This window comes from Salvelinus namaycush, chromosome 1 (assembly GCF_016432855.1).
Source record: "Salvelinus namaycush isolate Seneca chromosome 1, SaNama_1.0, whole genome shotgun sequence".
In the NCBI taxonomy this organism is placed as follows: Eukaryota; Metazoa; Chordata; class Actinopteri; order Salmoniformes; family Salmonidae; genus Salvelinus; species Salvelinus namaycush.
The window spans coordinates 75,769,266-75,783,307 of NC_052307.1; the positions used below are offsets into that span (position 1 = coordinate 75,769,266).

A 14,042-nucleotide genomic window follows, 5' to 3' on the forward strand; every position below is an offset into this window, starting at 1 on the left:
TCCACTATCCTGGCACTACAAGTGTGTTAAATCGCCATGCTAGAGTGAACTACAAAGGACCATGAATACAACCTAGAACTAGATGTTGTGAATCACGGTCAAAAACATTAATGAGGTAATTTTTTAGTATTTTTTATTTGTATTTATTTATTTATTTTATTACCCCTTTTTCTCCCCAATTTCGTGCTATCCAATTGGTAGTTACAGTCTTGTCTCATTGCTGCAACTCTTGTATGGACTCGGGAGAGGCGAAGTCGAGAGCCGTGCATCCTCCAAAACACAACCCAGCCAAGCTGTACTGCTTCTTGACACAACGCCCGTTTAACCCGGAAGCCAGCTGCACCAATGTGTTGTGTCGGAGGAAACACCGTACACCTGGCGACTGTGTCAGCGTGCATTGTGCCCGGCCCGCCACAGGAGTCGCTAGTGCGCGATGGGACAGGAACATCCCTGCCGGCCAAACCCTCCCCTAACCCGGACGACACTGGGCCAATTGTGTGCCGCCCCATGGGTCTTCCGGTCGCGGCCGGCTGCGACAGAGCCTGGACTCAAACCAGGATCTCTAGTGGCACAGCTAGCACTGTGATGCAGTGCCTTAGACCACTGCGCCACTCGGGAGGCCCTCATTAATTTTAAATTCAGTCATTGAATTTCAAATCATTACCTAAATTGACCCAAACCCAAATGGAATTGACTTATTGGAGTGATCGTACCAGTTGAAGGTCTGTCACGTCCTCTGCTCTGTCTCCATCTGTGGGATCCAGAGGTGAGGTTTTACACTGGCCCAGGTTTGATGCTGCAGTATTTCAGTAGCACACTGTTTGATACGGACCGCTGCACTTCAAAGAAGGAGCAATTAGAATAATTATCACCTGCAAAAGAGCTGTGAAAGAGAGAGAGCAAAAGAACGAGAGAGAGAGAGAGATGGAGAGAGAAAGGAAGAGAGAAAGCGAGAAACTGCTGACGTGTGAGGTGAGGTGTGCCAGGTCTTAAAATATGCCTGTGTAAGCACATGTATCATGGGACGTCTCGGTGTACTCTGGTTCCTGCTGAAGTATGTGTTGTGCACTGGCAGGTGAGTTTGCTCTATGAGGCGATGTGCTGCCATCTTCACCCCTGAGTGGGAAGCCAGGTACACAGCAGCTGTTTGTTTTACAGGTCCAAGCGTACGACACACACACTCCCCCACGCAACACAGACAGACATAGACATGAATGCACAATCCCCTGCCCCCCTAAACACACACACAAATCCTTGAACTCTTACATTTGTAGCTAATTGAAATGGAATTAATATCACCCCCACTGTACAATCTCTAAGACAATGGGACAACTGATTGTGCATAATCCCTTAATGTACTCACATACGAGGGGAAATCACTCATCATCCACCCCCATAAAGTATGTACTAGTCCTTGTCACCGCCACTAAGCTATTTTGGGCCCTGGTGTGTGTTTATGAGTTTATAACCTGGTCCCACTGTGTTTACTGGCAAGTGAATGAGGTAATGCCTCATAGCGCGTTCTCTACAGGAAGTGAGCATGTTACCACCCGCCGTCAGGCCAGAGACCACGTCCATCTGACTCATAGTGCCCTAATCCCCCACACCACCTAATCTGACTCAGAATAATAGGATCTGATTCCGACTGGGATCGCATTAATTCTGGTGCCAATGCATGTAATCCACACCAGTCTCACTGCCGTGGGATAAAGTAAGAACTGGAATAACATCCTTATTATTGTCTTTATTATGTCTTCCAGCGTTCTCCAATATCCAAGATGGGGCTGAAGGATGGTCTTTTGTTGTGTCTGTAACAGACCATTGGTGGATAATGAGCTTTCTTTGTGTGTAGGTAGTCGATATGAAACGGGGATTTAGGTTAGCCCAGAGGATACTTCACAGTAATTGGTAGCATCTTTGATAGCTATTCCCACATGAAATCCCCTCTCTTGTTGTTGGCCTAGATTTGTTTGAGACAGTGACAGTACAAAATTCACTGCACAATAATACTCAACCATGTCATCAAAGTCAATATGCTTCCTGTAACAGTCCACTGTTTAAAAAAGGTTCAGAATAGTCCAAACGATTCAGAAGGGTTCAAATTATAGTCCTTTATGAACCTCCAAAGATCAATAGTTGTATATCTATAGTGCCTAATCTAGTGGTATAATCCTATGACGGTTCCCTTAGACCTATAGCATATAGAAACACAGGTTCAAATAGCCTCCTGTGCTTCCATATGCCTAATGAACTCTCCTTTACATGCCAGAGATTAGGTATAACCTCTTCCTAATCTGGGTGGAAAAATGCTTCCTGAGCCGTAAGCATCAAGCTGGTGTTTACAAACCCAAGCATCTGGAAGGATTGATGTGGCCCCTCCTTAACCTTCATGTGCAAATTGATTTTTAACGCTTTCCTTCTTTGGTGCAGTAAACTGGAACAGCTTTCAGGGCATCGGTGTGTAGACAATTCTTAAACTGTGAAGTTGTATGCTTTCTTCAGTGTGTTTTCAACCCTTCAACCCAACAGTTACATTGTACATGCATCAGTTCTAATAACACACACATGTTAACGTCATCAAATTGTATATGAATAGTAGCCAACACATGACACGTTAATAAGGTGATAGTAATGCTATTGCTTCTTCTATTTCACCCTCAGGTCTTTTTAAACCATTCCTCATATCTCTCTGGTTTCCGAGTTGGACATTTCAAACCCGACGCCACCTCTAAGTCATGAATATAGATCTCATATTGAGGGTAATTGAGCATGGGGATAGGTCTAGACGCCTTCATTTCTCTACAGCTACGAGACGTAGCTGGCCTGGAGAACCATAATATATTCCAGTGTATGGTTCATAGGGCAGGAGAAGCCTTGCTTGAAATGAGACTGTAGCATCTCCCAACAGTTACACAGGGTTGATTCTGCAAGTCGTTGCTGAGTTTTATTCTAAAGCCATAGCTTTTGAGGTGTATCATTGCTCCAAGGCAGAACTGCAATTGGATTATTCACATATGAATTTAATCTAGTGATATAACAGCACAGGCGGTTGGTGGCACCTTAATTTGGGAGGATGGGCTTGTGGTAAAGGCTGGAGGGGAATCAGTGGAATGGTATCAAATACATCAAACACTGGTTTCCATGTGTTTGATGTCATTCCATTCTCGCCGTTCCAGCCATTATTATGTGCCATCCTCCCCTCAGCAGCCTGCACTGTTTAACAGGTCACAGATATCAGAACACAGCTACCTGATACTGACTTTTCCCACATATTTTTATATTCTAGAGCAACAACAAAAACAGGGCATTTGCATACTGTATATTGGAAGGCATTTCAGTTCTGCTTCAAATACAGTGCAAAGCTGTGTGTAAAAAAAAGAAATAAAAAAAAGAAACTACAATAATTTCAAAGCTTTAAAGGGGGTGATGTGTTGTCATGTGAATGAGGTGGGTATAGTGCTGCTGGCATTAGAGGGGGATTTGCATGGTCATGTGAATGGGGTGGGTATAGTGCTGCTGGCATTAAAGGGGGGGATGCATGGTCATGTGAATGGGGTGGGTATAGTGCTGCTGGCATTAAAGGGGGTGATGCATGGTCATGTGAATGGGGTGGGTATAGTGCTGCTGGCATTAAAGGGGGTGATGCATGGTCATGTGAATGGGGTGGGTATAGTGCTGCTGGCATTAAAGGGGGTGATGCATGGTCATGTCAATGAGGTGGGTATAGTGCTGCTGGCATTAGAGGGGGATTTGCATGGTCATGTGAATGGGGTGGGTATAGTGCTGCTGGCATTAAAGGGGGGGATGCATGGTCATGTGAATGGGGTGGGTATAGTGCTGCTGGCATTAAAGGGGGTGATGCATGGTCATGTGAATGGGGTGGGTATAGTGCTGCTGGCATTAAAGGGGGTGATGCATGGTCATGTGAATGGGGTGGGTATAGTGCTGCTGGCATTAAAGGGGGTGATGCATGGTCATGTCAATGAGGTGGGTATAGTGCTGCTGGCATTAAAGGGGGTGATTGCATGTCATGTGAATGGGGTGGTATAGTGCTGCTGGCATTAGAGGGGGGTTTGCATGGTCATGTGGAATGAGGGTGGGTATAGTGCTGCTGCATTAGAAGGGGGGTTGCTGGTCATGTGAAATGGGGTGGGGTAGTAGTTGCTGCTGGCAATTAGAAGGGGGGATTGCATGGTCATGTGATGGAGGGTGGGTATAGTGCTGCTGGCATTAGAGGGGTGATTGCATGGTCATGTGAATGGGGTGGGTATAGTGCTGCTGGCATTAGAGGGGGGTTTGCATGGTCATGTGAATGGGGTGGGTATAGTGCTGCTCGCATTAGAAAGGGGGTTGCATGGTCATGTGAATGGGGTGGGTATAGTGCTGCTGGCATTAAAGGGGGTGATGCATGGTCATGTGAATGGGGTGGGTATAGTGCTGCTGGCATTAGAGGGGGGTTTGCATGGTCATGTGAATGGGGTGGGTATAGTGCTGCTGGCATTAAAGGGGGTGATGCATGGTCATGTGAATGGGGTGGGTATAGTGCTGCTGGCATTAAAGGGGGTGATGCATGGTCATGTCAATGAGGTGGGTATAGTGCTGCTGGCATTAAAGGGGGTGATGCATGGTCATGTGAATGGGGTGGGTATAGTGCTGCTGGCATTAAAGGGGGTGATGCATGGTCATGTGAATGGGGTGGGTATAGTGCTGCTGGCATTAGAGGGGGGTTTGCATGGTCATGTGAATGGGGTGGGTATAGTGCTGCTGGCATTAAAGGGGGTGATGCATGGTCATGTGAATGGGGTGGGTATAGTGCTGCTGGCATTAAAGGGGGTGATGCATGGTCATGTCAATGAGGTGGGTATAGTGCTGCTGGCATTAAAGGGGGTGATGCATGGTCATGTGAATGGGGTGGGTATAGTGCTGCTGGCATTAAAGGGGGTGATGCATGGTCATGTCAATGGGGTGGGTATAGTGCTGCTGGCATTAAAGGGGGTGATGCATGGTCATGTGAATGGGGTGGGTATAGTGCTGCTGGCATTAAAGGGGGTGATGCATGGTCATGTGAATGGGGTGGGTATAGTGCTGCTGGCATTAGAGGGGGGTTTGCATGGTCATGTGAATGGGGTGGGTATAGTGCTGCTGGCATTAGAGGGGGGTTTGCATGGTCATGTGAATGGGGTGGGTATAGTGCTGCTGGCATTAAAGGGGGTGATGCATGGTCATGTGAATGGGGTGGGTATAGTGCTGCTGGCATTAAAGGGGGTGATGCATGGTCATGTCAATGAGGTGGGTATAGTGCTGCTGGCATTAAAGGGGGTGATGCATGGTCATGTGAATGGGGTGGGTATAGTGCTGCTGGCATTAAAGGGGGTGATGCATGGTCATGTGAATGGGGTGGGTATAGTGCTGCTGGCATTAAAGGGGGTGATGCATGGTCATGTGAATGGGGTGGGTATAGTGCTGCTGGCATTAAAGGGGGTGATGCATGGTCATGTGAATGGGGTGGGTATAGTGCTGCTGGCATTAGAGGGGGGTTTGCATGGTCATGTGAATGGGGTGGGTATAGTGCTGCTGGCATTAAAGGGGGTGATGCATGGTCATGTGAATGGGGTGGGTATAGTGCTGCTGGCATTAAAGGGGGGTTTGCATGGTCATGTGAATGGGGTGGGTATAGTGCTGCTGGCATTAAAGGGGGTGATGCATTGTCATGTCAATGAGGTGGGTATAGTGCTGCTGGCATCTCTATTCACATGCTATGGAATGCATGAGCCAGTGGATGGAGCTCTTCCATATTTCTGAGTGCTTGGGTTCTCCTCAATACACGAGTGAACAAATTAGTAAGTGGGACTGTCAGACTGGTTTCAGGCACCATTTTCCCCAAGTCCTTATGGGTTAGATGCTATGGCCAGAGGAGCAACCCTGGTAATGTTCACCTGCTTCATAACTAACATTCAATGGTCAACCTAATCAATACCACTGGTTCTATACTCAGAATACTCATACATATTGAGATAGATGCAGAACGGAGGTCATTCTGATATTTTATATGATCAGTTTAGTATATTATCATCCTGATGTTACTATATTGCTGCAGTATTGTCTAAACTCAATCTGAAATAGCTTAATCTTGTCCTAACAATACGTTAATTATCAGGATTATTGTAAGGCAACAATCTCTGATCACCTGAGATCCAGCCAACATGTGAAATAATCTGCCAGCATCAAATAGAGCTACAACAGTATTTAGATGCCTTGGCCAATTAGGATAATGTATACAATAGATGTTTGTCTTGTTGATCAACAGGAAGAACTCATCATGCAAATATTTGGAATGTGCACAAACCTTGGTTTATGAGGACAACACACGTGTTTCTCTCTAAGATGATTCATTGCCTGGGGACAAGGGGTTGAACATCCCCTGGAAACTCTTTTGCATTGGAACATGGGTGCAGGAATATTGATTTTTATACAGTTAAAAAAGCCTCTATATGAAAATACTACAATTACATTCACCAAGGTGGTATGCTACTATAGCTGGGAGTGAATCAATTAATATTCTACCGTTGCCTTTCATTGCCTATAAAAAAAAAATCCATTCAGCAATGTTACAAAGGCCTACAACAAAACTTGACAATTATATAATATCTAAGCATATTTATAGCCTAACATATTTTTTTATGAATACATTGAATGGAGACTACATTTAAGACATTCTATTGAAAAGGTAATCTCACCATTTTGTAAACTACTTGCTGTCACTCACTGGATATACGTTTTCTTTATTTGCTATGTAATGTATATGCTAAATTCATTTGCAGATTGCACAGGTAAAAATGTAAGTGGTTTACTGATCCAATCACCAATCCATAGTTTAGATTTTGCCAACATATAGCCTACGTCTACAATCCTGAATTCCGCATGACTCCACGCCCTGTTTTCCGGGGACCCACATAGAATTCCAGCCCTTCCACGCTGCTATTACGTTCCGTCCGCGAGCAGAAGCTGGCTGCGGTGTCGTTTTTTCCGATCAGTCGGACCTTGATCAATCTTTTCAACTGTCCTTGTTCTCCAGGTTTTACGCATTTGATTGCAATTGGAATAGCTTGGATTCGTGTGTGACTGTCGATTCCACATATTTTTTCGACCGAATTGGCTCTGAAGCAATGGATTGACTTCAGTTTTCCTTCAACCCCTCCACCAAGTTGAGAAAACAGTCTAACCTGCGGTCTCTCCATACTTCGAGCTCACAAGCCAGCTACATGTTTCATCTGGACAGTTTCAAAAGTAGCTGGTACCGGATGTTTTTAAAAATTTCGTAGGTGAAACATTGAAGTTCTTCGTTTGTCTCGGAAGTGTATGGAAATAGGTGGCAGAGGATTTTAAACACGGATTTTCTCCGGGGTTCTTGAAGCCTGCAAACATTTATTTTTGAAAAGTGATGGCGGAGCGGGGAGCAAGGTTGCTCCTCTCTCTCCTCTGTCTCACCTTTCTTTACCCGGCGACCACCGTGTCAAGACATGCCGAAAAAGGTAAGCGTTACATTAGCTAATCAATTGGCTACTTTAATAATTTGTTGGTATTACAATGTAACGTGTTTCAGCTTTTGTTGGGAGTTTCTGTATCGCGTGTACAACAGCTCGAGCTACTAGGTCCTGCAATGCACTACTAACAACCGACATGGAGCATTGACTTGTAGCTTCTAGACATCTGCAGGCTACGCAAGCTAATTAGTCAGATGAATTTCAGTCAACTAAGGGCCAATGTTTTTGAACCATTTGATTGTTAGGAGTACTTTTCAGACCACAACACGAACATACAGGTGGTAAATGAAATGAAATGCGGTTGTTTGAGCCATTTCAAGTGTTTATTGTATTTATTTGTTTGACCTTTTAGCTATTATGTCTGGATTTGGCTCCCACGTCACGTTTGTCTCTACGGTCATAATTGACAGATTTATTTATTATGCACTGATTTAAAAACTCGGCTAGATACATGTATGGAAATATTTGTCTTGTCTCAAATCGACATTTTGTTGCATTGCATTAGCACAGGTTCAGGTTGCTCTCTCTCCTCAAAATCATTAGTCTCGTAATTAATTGCAACGGGTGGCAAGAACCCGGCTCTATAACCACAAATTAATGACTCTCATTTGGGTTTACTGTCAAGCAATAAGCTAGCATCATCAGTCCGCCAGACATCTCATTACCTGGGCGTCAATACACGTTTGGCTGATGGATAGAAAGTACACAATTTATACCCCCCTTTTTTTGTTAATTGGCTACAGTAGAGTAGCTACTGCAATACGCAATTTTAATTCAGTCTCGTGGTGTTTGTGGTGACTTCAACTTTAGTAGTTTGTTTGTGTGATTTTCATTGTCAAAATGAATGTTGATGAAATAATAAACATAGGTAACGTCTTGACCCCATGTTATCTGCTTTATAATAGGGAATCTGATAGCCAATACATTCCAAGGACTATGAGCGACTGCGACACATTGAATAGTTATAATGGATATTAACACACGGCACATGTTGGAGTGCACACAACAAATGGCCGCCTTTATCACATGCTTGGTCTTAGCAAATTCACACCCCTGATAGCCCTGTAAGAGATGAGACGATGTATTTATTTTCAAGCCCTCTGGAAAAAAACAACAAAAAAAAACAGTTGAGCAATACAACAGTCAGTATGACATTTTCCCCACAAATCCAGTAAAATGTGAAGTTGTTTTTTAGGGGGAAAATGCAGACTAGCTCTCTTTTTTAAAGGTTCGCCTCCGTTAAAAGAATGCATGTGAAGTGAACAGCCTTAGTGGAGAGACGGGCCTCTGCTGGCTGTTGTGCTCTCTCTCGTGTCAGGAGGCTGATGAAAGAGTCTCTCCTGCATGAAAAGCCCTCTGCAGCGGTGAAGGGGAGTGGGGGAAAAAACATAGGCTTTGCTGGAGATCAGTACAAAAGGGAGAGATGGGGGTAGGGTGGAACTGGCCTGACTCTGTCTGGAAAGTAATAAAACCAGGAGATTAAGGGGTGCAGGGAGTATCCTTTGGGAGCTCTGATTGATTCCAGGGAATTGGACTGAGACCTACACACAGGGAGAGGGTCTCAAATTACTAATTGTGGGGTCCCCCTTTCTGAAAATCTGTTTATTCGAAACACATTTCTCTGAGGTCTCATGTCTTTTGCGAGTAGGTCCACAGATATAACTCGTCTTTATCAAAGTTGTGGATTTGCAGTGCTAGCTCAAAAGAGATTTAATGTTTCTTCATTCCGTTCCAGCCGCCTCTGGGAATGGGCATACTCGTTGCTTTTTTTTTGTCCTACTAAAGAATTCAATCTTCACCCACACATAGGAGTAGAGTTCTTCAACATAGCTGCTATCCTATGCCCCGCCCCATAGCGGTTTAAAGTTCCTAAAGCTCAAGTTTGTCTTTGTAAACAGCTCCTTTTATCTGCCTGTCAGAGGAGTGTAAAATCCATTTACGTTCCATTTTAGTTCCATAATCCTGCTGGGAGGGAATTGTGTGCTAATTGTCTCCCTGTGGACAATGCAAATAACTTGGTGAAATGTGTAAACATTTGGCAACCCCCCCTTCTGCTCCCACAAACCACTCTCCAGGGTTGTATCCCCTCTCAGACCACCTCGGCTGCAGGCCTGCAGCAGAGACTTAAAAACAACATCCATTTTCTGTGACGCTCCTAGGATTCTTCTGAGGGCTAAACCACTAAGAACCACATTTTCTCCATTTATTTTGCCAGTGTTCATGGGAGTTTAAAAGTATGTGAATTTTAATATTTCATTGTCTTTATGTGCACTAGGATTTAATGGATGCAACACTTGGCACTATTTCTTGTATTTTTTATATATTTTGTTCCCTTAGTATAAAGGCAATGTCTGTGCATGCTACACTACATTAATGATTCATTTCAAATAAAGGTGTAAATAGAAAACCTGCTGGTAAATGGAAATGGACTTTGGCTGCTCAAATGACCCTTGAGATGATCGGATGAGGCCTTCCCTCCAACTCCTACTGTTGTCACACTGGCATCGATTTCAATAGAGACCTCCCCCCAATTGTTGAGAAAGTGAGCTTATGGTTGTGTGGGGGTAAGGGCTGAATGTGTGTGGGTGTATGTGTGTATCCCACAACTGTTGCGAAGGAAGAAGTAAAAGATGTTAGGGACTATAGAGGATGATCCACAGCAATATATAATACAAATCGAGGTGAGGGCGATGGAAATGCATTTGGCAATGGATCTACTTCGGTTCGGTGAATGGCGCTGTGTGCACTTTTCGAAGGATGGATCCCAGTCGGTCCGGAGCTGTGGGATGCGGGGGGTCGGGGGTGGTCTGCCGGGCATTGGGATGACAACCCAACTCGAGATGAGGGCTTTTAGCGGGTGGAATAGTAGGGACCAATTGGAGGTTTACTTAGTAGCAATGCAAATATCATGGTACAACTATATAGACACTCAATCATTATGTTACTTTTTAATAGGACGTTTACAAACATATATTTTGATAAAAAATAATTGAAAGGTGTGTCTCATTATGGTAAGTGGTGAAATAAGTATAGCCAGTTACAATTGTAATGGCTTAGCAGACAATAAGAAAAGACGATCAGTATTTACCTGGCTAAAAGAGAAGGATTATAATATCTATTGTTTACAGGAAACCCATTCAACAGTTTTAGATGACGTTTTGTGGAAAAATAACTGGGGGGGCGAAATATATTTCTCCCATGGGCAAAGAAATTCAAAAGGGGTGATGGTTTTAATTAACAGTAATTTTGATCCAAATGTGCAACTTGTCCAAACAGATCCTCAAGGTAGATGGATTATTTTAAATATGTTATTGGACAATAAACAGATATGGCTTATTAACCTATACGGTCCGAATAATGATGATCCAAGCTTCTTTGACAATATATATAAGAATGTATCAACTCTACAAGCAACACTAGACTCTATTATTATAGTGGGAGATTTTAATACGGTCTTAAATACCTCTATGGACCGGAAAGGAAATCACACGACAAACTATCACCCTCAGGCACTTAAGGAAATCAGGAATGTCATGGATATATTGGAATTAGTGGATATATGGAGACTTAAATACCCTGACCTAGTGAGATATACATGGCGGAGGCTTAATCAAGCTAGTCGCCTTGACTACTTTCTTATATCATTCTCTCTGGCACCAAAAGTTAAAAAGTGTTTGATAGGGGACAGAATGCGGTCGGACCATCACATAATTGGCATATATATTACTCTTACAGAATTTCCACGTGGGCGAGGATATTGGAAATTTAATCAAAGCCTACTAGATGATAAATTGTTTAGAACTAGGACAGAAGAATTTATAACTGACTTTTTTAGACATATCATAGGTACAGCAGATCCCCATATTGTATGGGACACTTTTAAGTGTGCCTTTAGAGGCCATGCAATTCAGTACTCATCTATAAAACAAAAGCAATTTAGATCAAAAGAGTCCATATTAACAAAGGAAATTGAAGGACTAACAGTACAGTTAGATAACAATAAAAACGGTACCATAGAGGCACAGAATAAGTTAGAGGAAAAACAAAAATAAATGGAGGAACTTATTCAAGAAAGATCCAGTGTAATATATTATAAAAATAAAGCGAACTGGATGGAATATGGGGAAAAATGCACCAAATTCTTTTTCAATCTTCAATATAGAAATGCTACCAAAAAAACCGTATTAACTTGTTACAAATGATGGAGTCACGCATGATTCACCAAATGATATTTTGAAAGAGGAAGTAAAGTACTTTAAGAATATGTTTTCGTTTCAGGCTCCTCCATCTCCACTAACTGAAACTAATTGTATGGATTTTTTCCCTAATAATAATGTAAAATTAACATCTGTACAGAAAGACTCATGTGAAGGCCTAATTACAGAGGAGGAACTACTTGATGCAATTGGGGCCTTTAAGGATGGGAAAACTCCAGGGCTGGATGGCATACCAGTGGAAGTATACAATTTTTTTTTTGATATACTCAAAGGACCATTATTAGCTTGTTTTAACCACTCCTATATAAATGATAGATTATCAGACACGCAACAAGAAGGTGTGATATCATTATTACTGAAACAGGACCCAAGTGGTATATATAAAGATCCAGTCCATTTAAAAAATTGGAGACCTCTTACACTTCAATGTTGTGATGCAAAAATCCTAGCAAAATGCTTGGCGCATAGAATAAAAAAAGTTTTGTCAGATATTATTCATCCTAATCAGACAGGTTTTTTACATGGAGATAATATAAGGCAAGTACTGGAAACAATAGAACACTATGAAATATCGGGGACACCAGGCCTGGTTTTCATAGCTGATTTTGAAAAGGCTTTTGATAAAGTACGACTGGAGTTTATATATAAATGCCTAGAATATTTCAATTTTGGGGAATCTCTTATAAAATGGGTTAAAATTATGTATAGTAACCCTAGGTGTAAAATAGTAAATAATGGCTACATCTCAGAAAGTTTTAAACTATCTAGAGGAGTAAAACAAGGTTGTCCACTATCGGCATATCTATTTATTATTGCCATCGAAATGTTAGCTGTTAAAATTAGATCAAACATTAATATTAAGGGATTAGAAATCCAGGGCCTAAAAACTAAGGTGTCATTGTACGCTGATGATTCATGTTTTCTTTTAAAACCACAACTAGAGTCTCTCCACGGCCTCTTAGAGGATCTAGATACATTTGCTATCCTCTCTGGATTAAAACCAAATTATGATAAATGTACCATATTTCGTATTGGATCACTAAAAAATACACATTTTACATTGCCATGTAGTTTACCAATTAAATGGTCTGACGGAGATGTGGACATACTCGGTATACAAATCCCAAAAGAAAGAAATGATCTCACTCCAATAAATTTTTATAGAAAGTTAGCAAAAATAGATAAGATCTTGCTACCATGGAAAGGAAAATACCTGTCTATTTGTGGGAAAATCACCCTAATTAACTCTTTAATCATATCACAGTTTACCTATTTGCTTATGGTTTTGCCTACACCTAGTGACCTGCTTTTTAAATTATATGAACAAAAAATATTCCATTTTATTTGGAACGGCAAGCCAGATAAAATTAAAAGGGCCTATTTATATAACGAATATGAATTCGGAGGGCAGAAATTATTAAATATTAAAGCGTTAGACCTCTCACTAAAGGCATCAGTCATACAAAAGTTATACTTAAATCCAAACTGGTTCTCTAGTAAATTGGTAAGAATGTCTCATCCTATGTTCAAGAAGGGCCTTTTTCCCTTTATTCAGATTACACCTGCTCACTTTCGGTTGTTTGAAAAGGAAATAATCTCCAAAATATCTTTATTTTTTAAACAAGCCTTAGAAAGTTGGTTGCAATTTCAGTTTAATCCACCTGAAAGGACCGAACAAATAGTACAACAAATATTGTGGTTAAATTCAAATATAGTAATTGATAAAAAAACTGTATTTATCGAAGAAATGTTTAAAAAGGTATAATTTTTGTGAATGATATCATAAATAGGACTGGTGGAGTAATGTCACACATGCAGCTAACACGACATATGGAAATGTCTGCTCTACCCAAAATTACAACCAATTAATTGCAGCATTACCACAAAATGGAAGAGGCAAGTAGAAGGGGAAAAAAGTAAGGAACTTGTATGTCGGCCCTATATTAAAGAACATAAATGGTTAAGAAAAGTGTGATAAATAAAAACATATACCAATTTAATTTAAGGACCAAAAAACTGACAGCTGTGCCATATAAATTGCAAAATAGTTGGGAAGAGATTTTTGATGTACCCATTCCATGGCACATGGTTTATGAATTGATACGTAAAACAACGCCGGATTCAAAACTTCGAATTTTTCAATTTAAATTACTGTACAAAATTCTTGCAATTCTTGCAATGGATGATGTTGGAAGATAGATGGGAAGGGTTGAGTGGAGCTGAAGGGTGGGACTAATAACAAGATAAACAATGTAGGGCATACGGGATCTGTGAAATGTGT

General features: G+C 41.7%; 1 protein-coding gene across 2 annotated transcripts in view; it reads left to right on the forward strand.

Moving 5' to 3' along the window:
• Positions 1-6,985: 6,985 nt before the first annotated feature.
• Positions 6,986-14,042, forward strand: part of LOC120048882 (neogenin-like) — a 186,995-nt gene continuing 179,938 nt past the window's right edge. For both annotated transcript variants that reach the window (XM_038995191.1, XM_038995198.1), the window contains exon 1: positions 6,986-7,532. In XM_038995191.1, the coding sequence (XP_038851119.1) occupies positions 7,442-7,532 (91 nt within the window). In that variant the 5' untranslated portion in view covers positions 6,986-7,441. The remainder of the gene's footprint in view (positions 7,533-14,042) is intronic.